At 50.8% G+C, this 20,452-nt stretch overlaps 1 protein-coding gene across 1 annotated transcript in view; it reads right to left on the bottom strand.

The window, feature by feature from the left end:
* Positions 1–646: 646 nt before the first annotated feature.
* The window catches only part of LOC147628375 (protein FMP32, mitochondrial-like), a 78,326-nt gene continuing 58,520 nt past the window's right edge, over positions 647–20,452 (bottom strand). The window contains exons 4-8 of the mRNA XM_086813458.1: positions 1,631–1,707; positions 1,495–1,551; positions 1,337–1,403; positions 1,188–1,251; positions 647–1,032 (exon numbers count right to left, since the gene is read on the bottom strand). Of these exons, the coding sequence (XP_086669584.1) occupies positions 977–1,032; positions 1,188–1,251; positions 1,337–1,403; positions 1,495–1,551; positions 1,631–1,707 (321 nt within the window). The 3' untranslated portion in view covers positions 647–976. The remainder of the gene's footprint in view (positions 1,033–1,187; positions 1,252–1,336; positions 1,404–1,494; positions 1,552–1,630; positions 1,708–20,452) is intronic.

Raw genomic sequence — 20,452 nt, 5'->3', positions numbered from 1 at the left:
ATGATACAAAAGGAGGCTTTTTTCCTGGGATCCATATTTGGAGGTGCCCATGTACCTGACATGGCTATGACTATGGATATTATAGATAGGATGCCAATGCGACCCTGCATAAGGGAGGAAAGACAATTACAAAGAAAATACCTAGTAGTGTTGTTTACTCAAAGAGGATAGAAATGTCAGGTACAATACATTTGAACAGTTTCTAAGGAGTACAGGCATCAGGACAAGATACATTAAGTGCCTTCACCTTTTTTATTTTAAGAAAGGGAAAATTAAAATGTATATAAAAAAAGAAATTGAGAAAACTAGGAAATTTTAGAAGACATTGGACAAACTACGAAAAACAGGAAATCAGTCGAAATTGGAATTTGGGGGAAACTGGAAAATTGTGAGAAATTGAACAAGAATTGGAAAATTTTGGATTTTTGGAAGCTACTAATTAAGAAAGCTATAAAAAAAGGGAAAATAATCAAAGAATGTATGGTACAGCTGTTGCAAAACACATGCAGGTTGTTCTTTACTCTGCGCGTTTCACATGGATTGATGGGATCCATAAGCGTACAGAATACAACTATGGTTCCACTTAGTTGCACACCAAGGAAAGGGGATAGTATTACTCCGTAAGAACAAGGGCACGTGATAACATGGAGCGAGAGAAAACAGCAATAGCTTACACAGTCTCATGTGGTGCAGATGGTAGGAAAATGTGTTTGAATCAAGAGAGGTACTCATCAATACAGAGATGAGCTTTCCTAGAATATGTTTTCAAGCTTGAGCAATGCCTCAAATTACTCTTACTTTTACTTTCAAAAATGCAAGCGAAAGGCATGTGTAACTACAATCAATTTTCTGACCAAAAAAAAGGCATCACCTAAAATGTAATGATGGCCGTGAGACGGCTCATGCTCTCACCCTTGCCATCAAATGGGTGTCTCTTATCTAGACCCCAAGAATGAATGAAACCATGTTTTCCATGTCACATTAGAATACGAAGTAAACCAAGACCAACAGCAGTTAGAGAGACAATGGTACCTGCACAGGTCATACAGAAAAGTATGAGCTTGTTGTTAGGAAAACCAGGCAGACAACAGAAACGTAGACCCTGAGTCAGTTCCCACCCAGATACTGCTGAGTTCATACTTCAAGAAAAGCTTCAGAACGAAGATACACGGGCAGGTTTATCTTACCAATCCCATACTTGATGACTTCATACTTGGCTGCCTCAACTTGAGTTTTCAAGGAATGAATCTCCTGTTCACATATGAGAAACGGTAAAGCACGTTAGAAAAGGCATCAGACTCTGTACTCATTTAGAAGTAGCCTTCACACTGCTTACCCTGTCGAGCTTATTTGTCAACTCAGATGTCTCTGCACTCTGCTTTGCTAAGTCATCCCTCGTCCGCCTGAAAAAACCAAAGCTCCATGTTACAGACCCTGTAGCCCACAGGCGCCTGGCCTAGTGTGACGGCTATAAGTTCCATGCAATATGCTTACCCCCTTTCTAGATTGATGTCAAGCCTCTGGCCTGCTGTAACCTTATCAATTTCATACCTGCAGCCACAAATGAGCCTCTAAGAAAAATAGACTGGAGCAGCGTGTTCAAATAAGTCACTTTTCACCTTTTACAAACCTCAAATCACTTCGCATTTTCTCCACATCCGTCCGTATCCTTTCTACCTCTCGCTGGAGTAACGAGACTTTATACTCCTGTTTTATGAACCAAAATGTTTCAGCATTAGGCAGTATCAGACGTGAGTATTGGTGGATCCTGTTAACTACAGTGTCCCTACATAAGATCATGGCTCACTGCTTCACAAATAACATGACAGTCCATGACATCCATGAACTTGAAGACTCATCTTCACCATGAAATCAGTTCCAAGCAAATAATGCTTCCAGGAAGTAAGAGCATGAATTGCGGCTAGAAGTTCTTTCTCATAAACCTGCAAGTGTTTCTCGGCATGTTGCAACCTTCAGCTCTCAAAGGCAACCACATGCCTGTCTTGTTGCAAAAATGCCCCTATACAATCCCACCACAAAAGGTTTCACTGGGTCTGGAATGCCCAATACCAGTCCAGTAGTTAGCTTCTCCTTCAATAAGTTGAAGGCATGTCTCTGCCGCACACCCCATCCAAACATTACTTTCTTTGTGGTTAGATCACGCAATGTTTGTGGTTAGATCACGCAATGGAGCAGCTATGGTGGCAAAGTTTTCACTTGAGGGGAGGTGTTGAAATATACAAGTGAATAGGGTGTGTACGGGAACAAGCCCTTAGCAAGAGGCTGTAAAAGAGAATCTATAAATGTGAGAGAACCTGTGAAAAGGCGAGAAAAGGTGAGAAGTATCTATTGGGAGAGAATAAAGGGTAGCATTGTCTGCATAAAATGTAAACTAGCTAAACAGTTTTCAAAACCAAAAGCAATGTCAAATTGGCAAATAAGAGTGATAAACCAAGTCGGCCAGCACTTAGGGAGTGGTCAGGAAGCACCAATACAGTCGGGCAGCAAAGAAACACAATTGGCCAGCATCGCTCGCTGAAGCTCTCATGCTCCCCCCCTGCTCGCGCTGCTGCCTGCGCACACTCCCCCCCTTCTCGCCCACGCGCCCCCCCCCCCCCCCCCCCCCCCCTCACGCAAGCTCCCCCTCCTCAGCCTGGCTTTCTTGTGCGCCCCAGTGCGCCCGTCCCCTGCTCCTCGCCTTCGCGCCCCCCCTCCCTTCATCAGCGCCCCGCCCCCCCTCTGCCAGCCGTCGCCCTCTCTTCCCCCCCACCCCCCCCCTCTGCACGCTGCTTCAGTCCCCGCGCCCCCCCCCCCCCCCCGGGGGGTTTTTTTCTGTCCTCGCCGCCTTATCCCTCCCTCCCCTTCTTTGTGTGTTTTTCGTCCCCTGGGGTGTTTTTTTGCCTTCCGCCTCCCCCCTCCGCCCTTTGTGTGCAGCTCGGTTCTTGAAGGACTCTCCGCATTCGCTCCGCCTTCGACGTAGCTTCAGACTCTGATGGAGGCTCCTCCCGCCCCCCCTCAGAGGGACTCTCCCGCAGCCCCCTCGCCCGCCCCTGATGATACCCCCATCAGGTTTTCTCTTTCGCCAAAAGAGGAAGCGAGCCTCGCCACAGAGGTGGAACGCCTCCAAGCACATTCCACCATCTGCCGTATAGTCGGCACTCGCCCCAACAGAGGGGAGATCCGAGATCTTCTCCAGGCCCGCCTTCTTGCAGATGTGGGCAAGATCCTGGACGTTCAGCTACTGGGCCGTGGACACTACCAGATCGAGTTCGAGACAGCCCAGAGCGTGGCCAAGGTCCTTGCCATGAGTCCCCTTGACATCAAGGGCGCTCGGGCATTCTTCAGACCTTGGCAGCATGGCTTTGACCCAGCAACGACCGAGCAGGGAGAGCGCCTTTTCCGTGTTACAGTTTGCTTCCCTGGGCTCCGCCGTGAGTACCTCCCGCTCCTTTCTAGGCTAGGAGCATTGGTGGGTTCGGTGCTTGAGGCTGGCCCCACAGCAGCTTCAGTGGTGGCCAGAGCAGCTGGACTACCTTCAGTTAGAGTTTTGGTTCCTGACATCTCCTCCCTTCCGAAGGTCATTCAGCTACCTAGGATAGGGGGGGGGGGATGGATTGATCAGCGAGTGGAGTTTTCGGGGCTCCCGAACCAGTGCTTTATCTGCAGGCAGGTCGGCCACCTCACCAAGGCTTGCCCTCGCAGGAGACCCCGACCTTCACCGCAGCGGCAGGCCCCCGATGGCCCGCCCACAGATGCGGCTGGGCAGGCAGCCTCCGAGATACCTGCTCAACCCACAAAGACCTCGGAGTGGCAGCCTGGTCAGGGGCGCCGTCGAGGGAGACAGCCCCAGCAGCACGCCCAGAGACCGATGCAGCAGCAGCCACAGTCTCAGCATCACTGGGTTCCCGTGAGGAACAGCTTTGCTCCCCTACAGGAGGAGACCCCAGCGCCGATTGAGGACCAGGAGATGCCAGCACCCCCCCTACCCCCCCTCCCCCTACCCCCTTCCCGCCTCACTTCCACCTGCGCCTCCTCCCGTCCCCACTCCGGTTTTGGCAACGGCTCCTTCTCCACCCCCTTCTCCCCCCCTCCTCCCCTCCCCCCCCCCCCCCCCCCCCCCCCCCCGCTCGCCTCAGCTCCCCGAGAGGCCCTGGCAGTTCCCTGGCACTCACCTGCAGTCCGGCGGACACTGAGCACTGACCTTGCTCGAGCACCGCAGAGGAGACTTACCATGCCGATTCGGGCTTCACAGATATCCTCTATCCGTAGTCGGCTGAGTTGTCTCGACACTAGACAGCGCTCGGAGGGTTTTGATTATTCCTTCACACGGCTTTTTGGAGCGGAGGGCCCCTATGAGCCAGCACCCATCAGAGTTCATGTAGTGATGCCTCCGGCCCGAGGGGAGGAGGCACTTGATTCAGCGGTGGCCTTCTCATTCTCTCTCTGTGGCCCTAGAGGCCGGGAGTGGACTATGGATCTCGCTCTTAGCACTTTGAAGACTCAGGGAGTTGAGTTTTCCCACCATGTGAGCGATCTGGAGGTGACAGATGTGATAGGCCGACCATGGGAGTTGGCTCATTTTTTCTTTCATCTCGGGAGTGTGGATGCCTCCGGGATTCGACATTTGGTGGTTCGCATAGTGGCAGACTTAGCACGCGACCTTGGATATGTATGCATACACGACGTTGCTCTGTCTAAGCGGGAGGCAGTCGCCATGGGACACAGCCACTGGCGCCTGGTCCGAGATTCTTGCAGCACACCGGGTGGGCAGATTCGTCGCCGCTCGGATGGGGACTATTCTCCATCCAAGCCGCTTACGAAGGCCCGCCGTACGGCTAAGACAGCATCCACCTCAGCAGGTCATCCATGAGGATCATCTCATGGAATGTACAAGGCCTTGGCGGCGCACACTATATACGTTACCGTGGTTGCTTGAGGCAAGAGCTTCAGAGATGCCTAGTTGGGGGCAGTATTGACATTTTGATGATGCAGGAGCACCATTTGGGTGAGAGCAGGATCCGGAGATACGGTTCGGTGATGCCTGGTAGATGGGACACCTTTTGGTCTGCAAGGTTTGGCCCCTTGGGTGGGCAGGGAGGAGTATGTATGGTCATTGCGGATGTATGGCGGCAGGCCATTGTGGACCGTGGGATCATTGTGCCTGGTAGAGCACAGTATGTCATTCTGAGGATGCATCATGAGCTCTTTGGCGTGCTCAATGTCTATGCGCCCAACCATGCTAGTGCCAGAGCAGAGTTCTAGACCCAGGTTACGGATGCATTGCTAGAGGCCGCACATTAGTGTGTCGGGGGAGACTTCAACATGCTTGAGGACCCGGCCAATTGGGTGGGAGGCAGTCATGTTACAGTGCACGGCACAGAACTTGCAGCTTGGGAGTGATTTTGCATGACACTAAGGATCACTGATGCATGGCAGCATGAGGCTTTCTCCCGCTCTCAGGACAGTCTTAGTTTCTCTCGGTCGTATCGCCGGCAAGGAGGGACTAATCTATCATGGATTGATCGCTTCTATGTGGGCGACAGGTTAGGAGAGCGAGGGGGCTCCGTTGGCATTCTCGATGGCACCTCTTTTTCAGACCATGCGCCAGTTATTTTGACACTTGAGGAGAGGACACGGGAGACCAGCTTGCAGTTGAGAATCCCAGAGAGGATACTTACAAATCCTAGTCTCGCTGAGGACATTGAGAGGATATGGCATGATAACCAGAGCTCTGACCAGGATGCAGCAGGCCAGTGTGCCCAGGGACTCATCGAGCTTAGCTCTTTTTTGCACGCTGCAACCTTGACATGGCTGGGAGAGACGCGCAAGTGGGAGCGGCAGTTGAGACATAGCCTTGCTTCGCTTCAGCACCTTCAAGAGCCGCAGCCTACATGTGAGTGGGTGCCGTCCCAACTGAGCCAGGCACGCCAGGAGGTTAGAGAGGCAGAGGAGCAGAGACATGAGTTTTACTATCACCGCCAGGCCTCTCAGTGGATGCAGCTTGGTGATAGAGTGACTGGGGAGTTTTTTGAGATTACTGGAACTCGCCATGCTCGAGCAGGAGTCTGCCAGCTTAGGAGGCAGGACGGATCGGTAGCCACTGAGCCCGAGGAGATCAGAGCCATTGCCACTGAGTTCTATAGAGACCTGCTTTCAACGAAGCCAGCCACTGAGGCTCGGGATGCTTGCAGACAGACTGTGTGGGTCCATGTGCAGAGAAGGGTCACAGATCGTATGCGTACAGTTCTAGGTGAGTCTCTTTCAGAGGTTGAGCTTGCTGAGGCCTTGAGAGTCCTTCCGCGCCATAGTTGCCCTGGGGAGGACGGATTGACACCTGCCTTTTTTATGCGCTATTGGGACCTTTTGGGGCCAGGCCTCCGCAGGGGCTTTCAGTATGTTTTGGACACTGGGGTGTTGCCACAGAGCTTTTCAGAGGGCTTGATCTTTCTTATCCCCAAGGGGGAGGGAGTATCAGATGATATTCGGCATTGGAGACCTATTACGATCCTCAATACTGTCTACAAGGTCTTAGCAAAGGCCTTGAGTTTGAGGATCCAGCTCTTCCTGGGGGAGTTGATTCATGCTACCCAGACAGGATTCGTCAAGGAGCGTAGTATCCTTGACAACATTTTCACCTTCTGGGAGGCAACGGCCCGAGCTAGATTTCTCGGTGAGGACCTGGTCGTGATGCTTCTTGATTTTGAGAAGACATACGATCGAGTCGATTGGAGTTTCTTGGAGGGCACGATGCTTCGCCTGGGCTTTGAGCCAGTTTGGATTCGAGGAGTGGCAGCTCTATATTCCAGAGCTCGTAGCCAGGTGCTGATGGCAAGCAGACGGGGGCCGAGTTTTGAGTTGACCAGATCAGTCCGTCAGGGGTGTCCTCTCGCCCCGTTTCTTTTTCTCTTCTTTGCTGAGGCTATGAGCATGTATCTGATGGCAGAGGAAGTTGGTTTGAGAGGACTCCAGCTCCCAGTCCGGAGGGAGGACATGCTCGATGCTGAGTTTGCTGATGACACGGGTTTATTTTTGCATGGCCAGGAGGCCAATCTCCAGAGGGCAGAGTGTTGGGGTAAAGGCATTATGCCCACCCTTATAGTGTGTACAAGCCCATAAGTTATAGTACATAGTACACTTAGTACTTTTCATGTACTAAGTGCACTATGTGTACTAGAGCAAATATACATGTGTGATAGGGGAGTCACACACTCATTCCCATGAGTTGACTTATCCCCACAACTCTCTCTCTCTCTCTCTCTCTCTCTCCCCCTTCTTCTCTCTGTGTATGTCTCCCACATGAATTCCTAACCCTAATTAACTCTCCCATTCAACTGGTATCAGAGCCACGGTAGTATCCGTGTGTGTGCGGAGTCGTCTTCATCGCGAAAAAGAAGCTCGGCTATGGAGCCTTGAGCTTGGCACGAGCAGAGGAGATTGCTTGGAGCTTTCTGGTGCTCAGCAAGGAGCACGTGCGCTGCAAGACAGTGAGAGGGAGTGGCAGCCTGTGCGTGTGAGCTTTGGAGACAGCGCTGGACTAAAGGCAGTGTGCCCAAAACACGTGGTAGAGGGCGGCAACAAAAAGCCGGCGAGCGAGAAGGAAAGGCAACGGCGCCTCACCAGCACGCGTAGGGAGGCGTAGGCGTTTAGCAGCGCCGTCAGTCTCGCAGGCAAGAGGCGAGGGCAGCGCAGTATTTCCGCCCGGCTCAGCCATCACCAGCACGCGCAGGGACCCCAAGCCGTGACAAAAGAACACGTTTACGTGTCCACGTGGAGGTCCCGTCGCCCATTACCTTTCCTGCGTAGTCAATTTGATCCCCTCACAACCGCCTGCTGTGCTGTACGAAGAACTGGTCGCCTGCGTGGTGCCGTGTGCAGCACTGAATGTTCAGCCAGGCGCACAACAGCGGCCACGTTCTTTGCACGACTGTACCCGTCAGCTGCAAGTACAGTCGCCCAGCCCGTACAGTACCTGCAAGTGACCTAAATCTCAAGCGCAGCCAGCTCCCAACCTGCACACCTGAATCCGTACCTGCACAGTGACAGAAGCATCATCTCCTTCACGTGTAAATACGACTCCCCCCTTTCCTGCAACAGAAATCAGAAATCAGAGGTATTTTGCTTCAATTTTGAAATTTGCATGTCCAATTATCAATTGAACAGGTACATTCATCAATTGAGCAGGAACACGTCAAAATTGCTCAGATTTTGAGCAAAATTGGCAACATTGGGTGACATTGGTCACATTCCTGGTCAATTTGTAGCAAATTGGATGTCAAAATTTGGGGCTTTTGATGTAATTGAGCCATTGGGCATTCATACATGCTGTATGATGTGAGCAATCTCACATTTGGGCAAAATTGCAGGAAATTGCAACGCAAATCAAAGGGCTTTTGTGCCGATTGGGTTGATTTGCATGCAGGCACTGGCATTTAATGCTTTGGGCAATGTGTTGATGCCTGTCAAGCACTCAATGTGCCTGTAAATCAAGGGGCTTTTATGTATTGGATGTATATGTGGCCAGGGGGAAGCATTGTGAACACTCTGGATGCCTTCATGTGCGTCAATGTACCATGTATGATCAGCAATTGATCTTAAGTCAAGGGGCTTTTCAAGATCGTATGCTTGTTGAGCTTGGCAAAGCAGCAAGCAAGACTTTTATGCCTTGAATCCTCAGAAATCAGCTTGCAGTCAAGGGACTTTTGCCCAATTTCTGTTCGGGACTGTTGTATGCAGTGTTCGAGACTGTAAGAGTTTGATCTTCACTCATTTGGACAGCCAAGAGAGCATTTATTGCTACTGTACCTGCTGGTACAGATTTGGCACAGCTTTGTGCAAGTTTTGGCATGGCTGTACACTGATTTGAGTGAGGAAAAGGTTCAATTTCAGCTGCTGTACTTGCCGGTACAAGTTTGGTACATCATTGGTGAGCACTTGGTACTGTTGTACAGCACTTTGGAAGGGCAACAGAGCACATTTAAGGTGCTGTCCTAAATCTGCAGCAACCAGATTTTGGTGATTTTATCACATACAGTGGGAGAAAAGTTGCATTTGTGCTTCCGCAGTGGGAGATATACTTTGGGAGAATAACTGTGAGCACTTTGTGTGTTTTTGGTGCAGTGTTTGCACATTTTGCAGGGAGTCATGCATTGACAGGTAGCATATTGCTATGGCAACCACAGGTGAGAGCTCTTCATTGCTTCACATCAAGAAGCTTGAAGGCTCACATAACTATAATATTTGGCAAACCCAGTGCTATAATGTGTTGCTCCAGAAGAAGCAGCACAAGCCTATCAAAGAAAGGGGTGTAATGCCCGCTTCTCTTACTGCTGAAGAGTGGGAAGATATGGATGAGCTGGCAAGATCCACCATCATGTTGTCTGTGTCAGACACTTTACTTTTCAGCATTCGTGAAGAGAAGACAGCTTGGGGAATGTGGCGGAGATTGCAGGACTTGTATGCCCAGCAAAGTGCCTCAAGTAAAGTGTATTGGTTGAAGAAACTCATAGGTCTTCAGATGAAGGAAGGGGCGTCTATGACAGCCCATCTAAATGAGTTTAATGGTATTGTCAGCCAAGTCATTAATCAAAAGTTGGCAATGGACGATGAGTTCAAAGCCACTTTTCTCTTATGCACTTTGCCAAAGAGTTGGGACACATTCAGGACAGCCACTAGCAATTCGAATGCTATGCTGTCATATGTAGATGTTGAGGGTGCTCTTCTTCAAGAGGAGATGAACAAGAAAAACAACTCTGTTGGAAAGTCCAATGCAATGAATGCACGTGGGAGATCCCAGCAAAGGGGTAAAAGCCAAGAACGGGGAAGGAGCAAGTCTCGCTCCCAAAAGGACTTGGAATGCCATTATTGTGGCAAGAAGGGACACATTAAAAAGCAATGCTACAAATGGAAAAATGATCAAAAGGAAAAGGGAAAAGGCAAAGACAAAGACAAAGATGAAGCCAAAGATGTAAAGCCAAAGGGCAAAAGTGGAGTCAAGATTGAAGAAATCAATGTGTCACATGCAGGTGACAGTGAGGATGAGGTCCTATTTACGTCTTCACTTGATGCCCATTCACTTCTTACAGGTGGTCATGGTATGCACTCATGGATCATTGATTCAGGTGCCTCCTTTCATGTCACAGGTTGCAGAGACTTGTTTGTCAGGTATACTGCTGGCAATGAAGGAGTAGTTTATTTGGGTGATAACCATGCATGCAAGATTCTTGGCAGAGGTGATGTGAGGCTTGTGTTTTCAGATGGCTCACAACTTATGCTCCATGATGTCAGGCATGTGCCTGAGATCAAGAAGAACCTGCTTTCGACTGGACAGCTTGATGATGCTGATTATGTTACCACATTTGGTCGTGGAAAGTGGAAGATTAGTAAGGGCTCACTGGTTGTTGCCAGAGGCTCTAAGGTGGATACTCTTTATTTCATGCATGCTGGTGTTTGTCACCATGCTAATGTAAATGCAACCGAGCTGCCGGAAATTTCTATGTGGCATAGCCGGTTGGGACACATGAGTGTCAAAGGAATGGAGCAATTGTCTCGTTTGGATTACTTGCCTTCTCTAAAGTTTTCAAGTTTTCAGTTTTGTGAGCATTGTATATATGGCAGGCAACTCCAGTGCCCCCACAAGAAAGCTCTTGGACAGAAAGATGCTCAGTTAGAGCTTGTGCATACAAATGTATGTGAGATGCTAAAGGCATCAAGACTTTGTGATGCTAAAGGCATCAAGAGGGAGCTCTCTACTCCTTATGATCCTCCACAAAACGGGACAGCAGAGAGGATGAACAGGACCATTTAGGAGAAGGCCCGTTCTATGTTGTCACATGCTACGTTACCTGATGGTTTTTGGGCTGAAGCTGTTATGACAGCTGTTCATCTTATAAACAGGTCACCTAACACGAGGCTTGGTGGAAAAGTGCCAGAGGAAGTATGGACAAGGAAGCCTCCGTCATACAAGCACTTGAGAGTGTTTGGTTGCGTTGCGTACGTGCACATATGCAGGGAAATGCACACCAAACTTGATCCTAAGTCTCACAAATGCATATTCCTAGGATATGGTGACACAGGTGAAATGGGGTATAGACTTTGGGATCCCGTGAATAGAAAGATTATACGCAGCAATGATGTCATTTTTGATGAAACATGCATGTATAAGGAGCCTGCAAGGCAACAGGAGCCTGGCAGAGTCATCTTTGATGATGATGGACATCATGGACAACAACCAAGGGCTGTAAATCAGCCATTACAGCATCAAAACCAGCCCTTAAATGGTTCTGAAAATGGTCCAAATGGACAGCCAGAGATGGCAGAAGATATCCCTATGGATATCCCACAGTTAGAGGAGATACCGGGCATGATATTTCAGCCTTATGGCATGGAACAGGAGCCACCAATGGGTGATATGCAGGCTGGACAGCAACCTGCAAATGATGGTCATTGGGTACGGAGGTCCACAAGACCCTCCAGAGCCCCTGACAGGTTTGTTCCAGGGGTTGACTACTTGATGCTCACTGACTGTGGGGAACCCTCATGTTACAAGGAGGCTTTACAGAGGGCAGACAAAGCTCTTTGGGAGCGTGCCATGAAGTCAGAGATGGATTCTCTGCACAAAAATGGAACGTGGAAGTTGGTGCATTTGCCTGCAGGCAAGAAGGTTTTGCCATGCAAGTGGGTTTACAGGCTCAAAGTTGCACTTGATGCAAAGCCAAGGTACAAAGCCAGGTTAGTGGCTAAGGGCTTCAAGCAGGAATATGGTGTGGACTTTGATGAGATCTTCTCTCCAGTGGTCAAAATGACCACACTTAGAGCTGTGTTAGCTTTGGTTGCACATGATGATCTGGACTTGATTCAGATGGATGTGAAGACTGCTTTTCTTCATGGTGATCTCCATGAGGAGATATATATGTAACAGCCAGAGGGTTATTAAGTGAGTGGAAAGGAGAAGCTTGTATGCAAGCTGAAAAAGAGTCTTTATGGGCTCAAACAGGCACCAAGGGAATGGTATCATAAATTTGATACATTCATGAAATCCCAGGATTTCAAGAGAAGCGACATAGATCACTGCTTATACACCAAGAAAGCTTTGGATGGTAGTCTATTGATCCTCATCTTGTATGTTGATGATATGCTGATTGCCGGGAAATCTCGTAAGAGATGGATGCCTTGAAAAAGAGGCTGCATCAAACCTCTGATATGAAGGATTTTGGGTGATGCAAATCACATTTTGGGTATGCGGATACTTCGGGACAGAAATCAGCATGTGTTGTATTTGTCTCAGAAGGAATACATTGGCAAAGTTTTGCAGAGGTTCAATATGGACGGGGGGAAGAAGACTAGTACTCCTTTGCCTCCATATGTGAAACTTAGTGCTATGGACAGCCCACAGTCGGATAGTGACAGGGCTGATATGGCCAAGATTCCGTATGCTTCAGCTTGTGGCAGTCTCATGTATGCCATGGTTGCTACTAGGACGGACATTGCATTTGCAGTGGGAGTGGTTTCTAGATACATGGCCAAACCTGGCAAGAAGCATTGGGAAGCAGTGAAAGGTGTCATGAGATACCTGAAGGGCACACAAGATATGTGCATTTGTTTTGGCAAACAGGATGCATTAGTGCATGGTTACACGGATTCGGATTATGCCGGTCATCCAGATAACCGGAAGTCTACTACCGGTTATGTGTTCACATTCACAGGAGGTGCTGTGTCATGGATATCCAGGATGCAGAAGTGCACAGCCTTATCTACTACAGAGGCCGAGTATGTTGCAGCCACAGAGGCTTGCAAGGAGGCATTATGGCTATCTCGGTTAGTGGTTGATTTGGGTTATACAGGGGATATTCCATTGTTGCATTGTGACAGTCAAAGTGCCATCCAGTTGGCAAAGAACCCTGTCTTTCATGCAAAGACGAAGCATGTGGATGTGAAGTATCACTTCATCAGAGGTGATAGAGAACAAGCAAATTCAGCTTGTTAAGATTCATACGGATGACAACCCGGCTGATCTGTTGACAAAGAGTTTGCCTCCGGAGCGGTTTGCTCATTACAGACACTTGATGGGCATTGGATGAGGCCAGTTTTAGCCTTGATATGGCCTTGTATATTATCATGTACATGCTGATTTTTTTCTTTTCCTTTACTTAAGGGCACTTTGCCTTTAAGTGGGAGGTTGTTGGGGTAAAGGCATTATGCCCACCCTTATAGTGTGTACAAGCCCATAAGTTATAGTACATAGTACACTTAGTACTTTTAATGTACTAAGTGCACTATGTGTACTAGAGCAAATATACATGTGTGATAGGGGAGTCACACACTCATTCCCATGAGTTGACTTATCCCCACAACTCTCTCTCTCTCTCTCTCTCTCTCTCTCTCCCTTCTTCTCTCTGTGTATGTCTCCCACATGAATTCCTAACCCTAATTAACTCTCCCATTCACAGAGCAGTCGCTTCAGGTTTTTAGTGCAGCTTCGGGAGCATTGATCAATTGGCGCAAGACAATGGCCTTTTGGATCAGTAGCGCTCCCACTCCGACATGGAGCCCAGACCCGGGCTTTCGATGGATTCCTCCTGGCACAACAGTGCGGTATTTGGGATGCCAGATTGGACTAGATTTGTCACCTGAGCAGCAGATTGCCCCGCTTCTTCTGAGCATTCGGAGGAAGCTTTTGTATTGGAGTACAGCTCGGCTATCCTTGGCTGGGAGGGTGGTGGTGGCGAATCAGGTGCTTTTAGCGACCATGTGGTACATCACGTCTTGCTGGATCTTCTCGAGCTCTTGCATCAGCCAGGTACAGAGGCTGATAAGGAACTTTCTTTCGTCTGGGCGGGACGGTCAGTCAGCCCGGGCTAAGGTCGCTTGGGCAGTTATTACACTTCCGCTGGCCCCCAGGGAGGCTTGGGCATTATAGATCCAGTTGATCAAAGTAGAGCCTTATTGGGGAAGCTTATTGTTCGGGGGCTGCTTCCAGGTGCTGAGCCTTGGAAAGAGCTTCTTTTGCAACGGCTGCAAGCTCGGGCTCCTCCAGCAGGGGGCACTTGGGCACCGGAGATACGATGGATCTTCATAGAGATGAGGAGGACGGGCCTCAGTAGAGGATGGGAGGACAGATTTGCCTTGAGCATCCTGCGAGCTTGGGAGTTGCTGAGACCGGGACTCTCTCAAAGACCTCCTTCTTGTGACGAGGAGCCGGCCAGACAGCCGCTCATCTGGAGCCCAACGGTTCCCACAGAGCAGAGTCATATGCTGGGTTCTCGGCCTCGTCTAGCTTGGGGACCATTGGCGGCACGCCCAGCACGTAGTTTTGGAGACTGGTAGGCCTTCTGCAGTCTCCCAGAGGAGATCCAGGTGGAGAGGCTGAGTCACTTCAGAGGGGGACTGATTATGAGGGATGACATTCAAGAGGCACTCACAGAGGAGTGGTTCACACCTCTTGAGCCAGTGGCCCCACGATGGATGGGAGCCTTTACACAGTTGGAGATCCTGATTGCTGTCAGAGCTTGCACTGAGGATGGTAGATGCCTCTACTATGAGATCCACGATGAGGGCAGACTTCAGAGAGTGGAGGTGGAGTCGCCTTTGGTTGCAGAGTGCATTTTTCAGAGGATACGGGTAGTGGCCGCCGCTTCTCGAAAGTGGCATATTGACCCAGACCCTGCAGATGTGGACTCTGATTCGCGCATATGGGCTTATGCAGCGCGCCCTTTGGCCCGGCTCCAGTGGGACCCTGGCGAGTACGAGTGGCATGATCCTTATGCATCCCCCGAGGCCACAGAGATCACCTTTTTCCAGTATACTGTTCGGTTGGGGGACATATTTTGATGGCGAGGAGGATGGTCTCTCCAGCTGCATCAGACATTGGCGGCTACAGGGACTCTCACAGGAGTTCCTAGAGGATTTTTGGACCAGGCTCTGGGCTAGTCGACAGGCACGCAGAATCTCGACTTTCCAGTGGGGGCTGGTCGCCCACAGGGGTTCTGCAGTTGGCACCTGGCTTGTCTACAGCGGTCTTCCGACGGCCTGCGTCCGATGCGGCCACCCTATGGAGACACAGAGACATTGCCTATGGGACTGTCCCCAGGCGCAGCAGATCTGGCTGCGGATGCTGCGCATTCTGGCCCCCCTCTCTCCAGAGGGTATGTATACGTGGGGTGCCGCTGCTTGGTCGACTTCGTCAGGGCCTGCTATGGGCTATGAGACGGAGTAGGGCAGCCAAGCCATCAGATTCATTAGGGGCCAGCCTCGCCTGGTTCCTTCACCGGATTTCTCGTCCGCCGGCTGGACACACGAGAGGGATCTACGATGGGAGCTCCTCAGCAGCCTCACCATATGGTTCACCTGGAGAGCCCGGTGTTTCAGGGCCTTTGAGGCGAGACTGGAGCCACCAGAAGAGACTGTTCAGGGGATTTGGCAGGAGTTGATCCACACTCTGCGAGGACAGTATGACCACATCTGGGGCGACTCGGATGAGGCGATCTTGCGACGCCAGGCCTTCCACACCACTTGGCGCAGCTGCCCCTTCTATACCCTACACGCAGGCTCCCCCCGCTGGCACTACAGGCCACCTGTTTGGCTTTTCCCCCCTCCTATTGTATGATATAGCCCCTCAGTCTCTGTACTGATATTTGTATTTCTCTGCACCTAGGGAGAGTCTCCCTAGCTGCCTTGCTTGGATCTCTGCTCTGTTTTCTTATGAGCAGGAGGGGATCTTTTGTAGCCTTACGGGCGTTTTTATAACTAATGAAAGGATCTTTTTTTGGGGAAAAAAAAAACACAATTGGCCAGCCGACAACCCATCCACTCCTCCAGAAAAATAGGAAAAATATACGGCGAGTGAAGAAAAATGGGAAGACACTAAAACGGGCGGGCACACCCACAAGAGAGGCCTTGACAGTGTGTAAAGACAGGAGATGACTGCTAACACCCCCTCTCAGCTCCTCGATGTGCAACCAACCCCAGTGAGCTGGAGTGCCGCCGGACCATAGCCTCAGGTAGAGACTTCGTGAAGAGGTCCGCCGCATTGTCCTCCGTCGAACAATAAAGAAGCAAGATGTCACTATCAGAATATGCAACGGGATGATGACAAAATCTGAGAACACGAGAGCAAGTGCACTGCAAGAAAAATACAACAATAGAGAAGGAGAGAGAGAGGCGTGTAACTCTACTATATACACAAGAGAAAACCCGAATACACAATACAAAGTGTGGGGGGCCATGGGGCCATTTTATATGGCCCCATCAGCCAGTCGGCCTGCTCAAAAGATAGCCAACAAGACCAAAATGTCCACGACCAGGTCAGTCCTCCAGTCGGCCAACTGCTCAGAGTCGGCCAACGCACACGACCAGTAGGAGCAGTCGGCCAACATCCCGGACACCCATACCAGCACAGTCGGCCAGTGTCTGGATCAACCAGGAGCCACGAAACAACACATGGTAAAAATAGGAAAAAATAGGAAAAAATATGGGGTGGGAAAAAATGAGAAAACACCTAAATCGAGCGAGCACACCCACAACAGAGGCCTTGGTGTAAATATACAGACAGGAGATGACTGCTGACACCCCCTCTTAGCTCCTGGATGTGAAACCAACCCCAAGAGCTGGAGTGCCGCCACAGCATAGCCCAAGATAGAGACTTCGTGAAGAGGTCCACTGCACTGTCCTCTGTCGAACAAAACTCTAGCAAGATATCATCAGCAAAGATCTTTTCACGAACAAAATGCCTCTGGATGACCATGGGTTCCACCAATGGCAACCCAATCTCGCCAAGTAACCTCTGCAACCTCACCACCTCGGAAGCAGCACCACAAGCAGCCCGATACTCTGCCTCTGTCGCGACGACAAGGCAATAGATAGCTGCCTCTTACTGCTCCGTGAAAATGCTTTCCTCCCCAATCTGAGTCACTCCAACCGTGGAGTCTGACTCCATCCATCAATCCCCCTCCTGTGTAAAAGAGTCCAAGACCCTTCGCATGCTGCAGAAACCACAAGATACGCAATCCTGCCTCCCAAAGAGTCCTCTGCAAACATGAGCTCAACAGCCTCATCGGGAAGCTCCCGTCCAATCTGAAACCAGCAACCAGATCAATGAACCATTCTGCTTCCGAGTCAAGGAGGCATCATACTGCTCACAAGGATCAACAACTGTTACGGTGGGATGCCAAGTCCTGGAAACCTGTTGAAGACCACTCAAGGCCTTCGTAAACCTGTAAACCACCCCCATTTGCATCCGGAACCACAAAGCCTGGAGAATGTGCAACATCCACCTCCTTCTACAAGTAATTAACTGCCGCTTGCCTGGCTTTCCAATAGGTCCCGGTGAAAAGAGCTTCCTCAACTACAGGAACTTCTTTGTCCCGAATACTACGAGACATCAAAGCATAGGTTACCTGTAAAGTTTTCTCTGACTGACAAACACAAGAACTACCATCATCTGTACTGGAAAGTTCCTGCCAACTACTGCCACATCAATTGGCAAGCTATCCACCATCGAGTCTGGGAAAGCTTGCACCTGCAGCGTATCCACACTTAAGTGGCCATTACCAGACTGCCACTCATCACAAAACTGAGGGCCTGGGAGAGTGAGTGCTGAAAGTTTGTAAACTCCATTCTCCACTCCGCCTTCCCAAACTACCCGGCCTGTTGCTTTGTCTCGGAGAGCAACAAAATGCTCATCAAACTCCACCTGTACGCCAGTCTTGCAAACCCGATGCACTGACAACAGATGAAAACCAAGTGATGGAACATACAACACCTGGGAGGAATGCTTCCCCCTTTGCCATAGGGAACTATCTCCAACTTGCCCTCACTGTGAACTGGGATAGTGGATGTATCCCCAGTAAGTATGTGACCAAAATACCTGCAAAGATCCTGTAAAGCCGAACGGGAAGGAGTCATGTGCCTGGAAGCACTACTTTCTAGAATCCACTCCCAAGTATCCGTAGCAGAAAGTCCTCCAACCTCCTCCCTACAAGAAGAAAATGAAACATCAGTGTCCATAACCTCCAGGTGCACAAAAGCTGGAGTCTTCACGGTTGCTGCTAAGGATTCTGCACCCTTCTCGATGCCCCGCTTGGGACACAGCCTCCAATAGTGGCCTTTCTCGCCACAATCACTACAGTTCCTCTCTGCCTTTAGTTTCTCGCGATCTCAGTCGGACTTCTTCTTAGAAGACTTCTCCGATGAAGCCTTCCCTTCTTTTTTTTTTTTTTTCCGAGAAAAGATCCTTTCATTAGTTATGTAAAAAACGCCCGGAGGGCTACAAAAGAGATCTCTCCTGCTCCTACCAGAGAGAAGAGCAGTGAATACATCATGGCAGCCCGGGAGACTCTCCCTAGGTGCTGCAAAATACAAGCATCAGCCTAAAGGACTGAGTGGCTAAATCATACAATGGGGGGGGAAAGAGCCAAACAGGTGGCCTGTAGTGCCAACGGGGGGATCCCGTGTGTAGGGTATAGAACGGGCCGCAGCGCCAAGTGGTATGAAAGGCCTGGCGCCGTAAGATCGCCTCATCCGAGTCTCCCCGGATGCGGTCGTACTGTCCTCGCAGGGTGTGGATCAACTCCTGCCAAATACCCCGAACAGTCTCTGCTGGTGGCTCCAATCTCCCCTCAAAGGCCGTGAAGCATCGGGCCCTCCAGGTGAACCAGATGGTGAGGCTGCTGAGGAGCTCCCATCGTAAATCCCTCTCCTGTGTCCAGCTGGCGGACGAGAAATCCGGTGCCGGAACCAAGCGAGGCTGGCCCCTAATAAATCTGATGGCCTGACTGCCCTGCTCCATCTCATAGCCCATAGCAGGCCCTGACGAAGTCGACCAAGCGGCGGCACCCCACGTAAACATACCCTCTGGAGAGAGGGGGGCCAGAATACGCAGCATCCGCAGCCAAATCTGCTGTGCCTGAGGGCAGTCCCACAGGCAGTGTCTCTGTGTCTCCATAGGGTGGCCGCATCGGACGCAGGCCGCCGGAAGACCGCTGTAAACAAGCCAAGTGCCAACTGCTGAGCCCCTGTGGGCGACCAGCCACTGAAAAGCCGAGATCCTGCGGGCCTGTCGACTAGCCCAGAGCCGAGCCCAGAAATCCTCCAGGAACTCCTGTGATAGTCCCTGCAATCGCCAATGCCCCGCTGCCGCTGGAGACACCGTCCTCCTCGCCGTCAAGATATGCCGTCCCAACCTGACAGTATACTGGAAAAATGTGATCTCTGTGGCCTCAAGGGATGCATAAGGATCATGCCACTCGTACTCTCCGGGGTCCCACTGCAGCCGGGCCAAGGGGCGCGCTGCATATGCCCAGATGCGCCAATCCGGGAGCACGTCCGCAGGGTCGGGGTCAATATGCCACTTCCGAGAAGCGGCAGCCACTACCCGAATCCTCTGAAAGGTGCACTCTGCAACCAAAGGCGACTCCACCTCCACTCTCTGGAGTCTGCCCTCATCCTGAATCTCATAATAGAGGCATCTGCCATCCTCAGTGCTAGCTCTGACAGCAATCAGGATCTCCAACTGTGTAAAGGCTCCCATCCACCGTGGGGCCACTGGCTCGAGAGGTGTGAACCACTCCTCTGAAAGTGCCTCCTGAATATCATCCCTCATAATCAATCCCCCTCTGAAGTGACTCAGCCTCTCCACCTGGGTCTCCTCTGGTAGACTGCAGAAAGCCTGCCAGTCTCCAAAACTACGAGCCGGGCCTGCCGCTAAAGGTCCCCAGGCTAGACGAGGCCGAGAACCCAGCATATGACCCTGCTCTGTACGAACCGCTGGGCTCCAGATGAGCGGCTGCCTGGCCCGCTCCTCAACACAAGAAGGAGGCCGCTGAGAGAGCCCCGGTCTCAACAGCTCCCAAGCTCGCAGGATACTCAAAGCAAATCTGTCCTCCCATCCTCTACTGAGGCCTGTCCTCCTCATCTCTATGAAGATCCAGCGAATCTCTGGTGCCCAAGTACCCCCTGCAGGAGGCGCCCGGGCCTGCAGTCGCTGCAAGAGGAGCTCTTTCCAAGGCTCAGCGCCTGGAAGCAACCCCCGAACAATAAGCTTCCCCAATAAGGCTCTACTCTGATCGACTGGATCTATAATGCCCAAACCGCCCTGAGCCAGCGGAAGTGTAATAACTGCCCATGCAACCTTTGCCCGAGCTGGCTGACCGTCCCGCCCAGACCACAGAAAGTTCCTGATCAGCCTCTGTACCTGGCTGATGCAAGAGCTCGAGAAAATCCAGCAAGAATAATGTACCACATAGTCGCTAACAGCACCTGATTTGCCACCACCACCCTACCAGCCAAGGATAGTTGAGCTGTACTCCAATACAATAGCTTCTTCCGAATGCTCAGAAGAAGCGGGGCAATCTGCTGCTCAGGTGACAAATCGAGGCCGATCTGGCATCCCAAATACCGCACTGCTGTGCCGGGAGGAATCCATCTAAAACCGGGGTCCGGACTCCATGCCGGAGTGGGA

This window comes from Cibotium barometz, chromosome 19 (assembly GCF_041138505.1).
Source record: "Cibotium barometz isolate CiBa-2024 chromosome 19, ASM4113850v1, whole genome shotgun sequence".
In the NCBI taxonomy this organism is placed as follows: Eukaryota; Viridiplantae; Streptophyta; class Polypodiopsida; order Cyatheales; family Cibotiaceae; genus Cibotium; species Cibotium barometz.
This window is presented reverse-complemented; position numbering and strand designations above follow the sequence as displayed.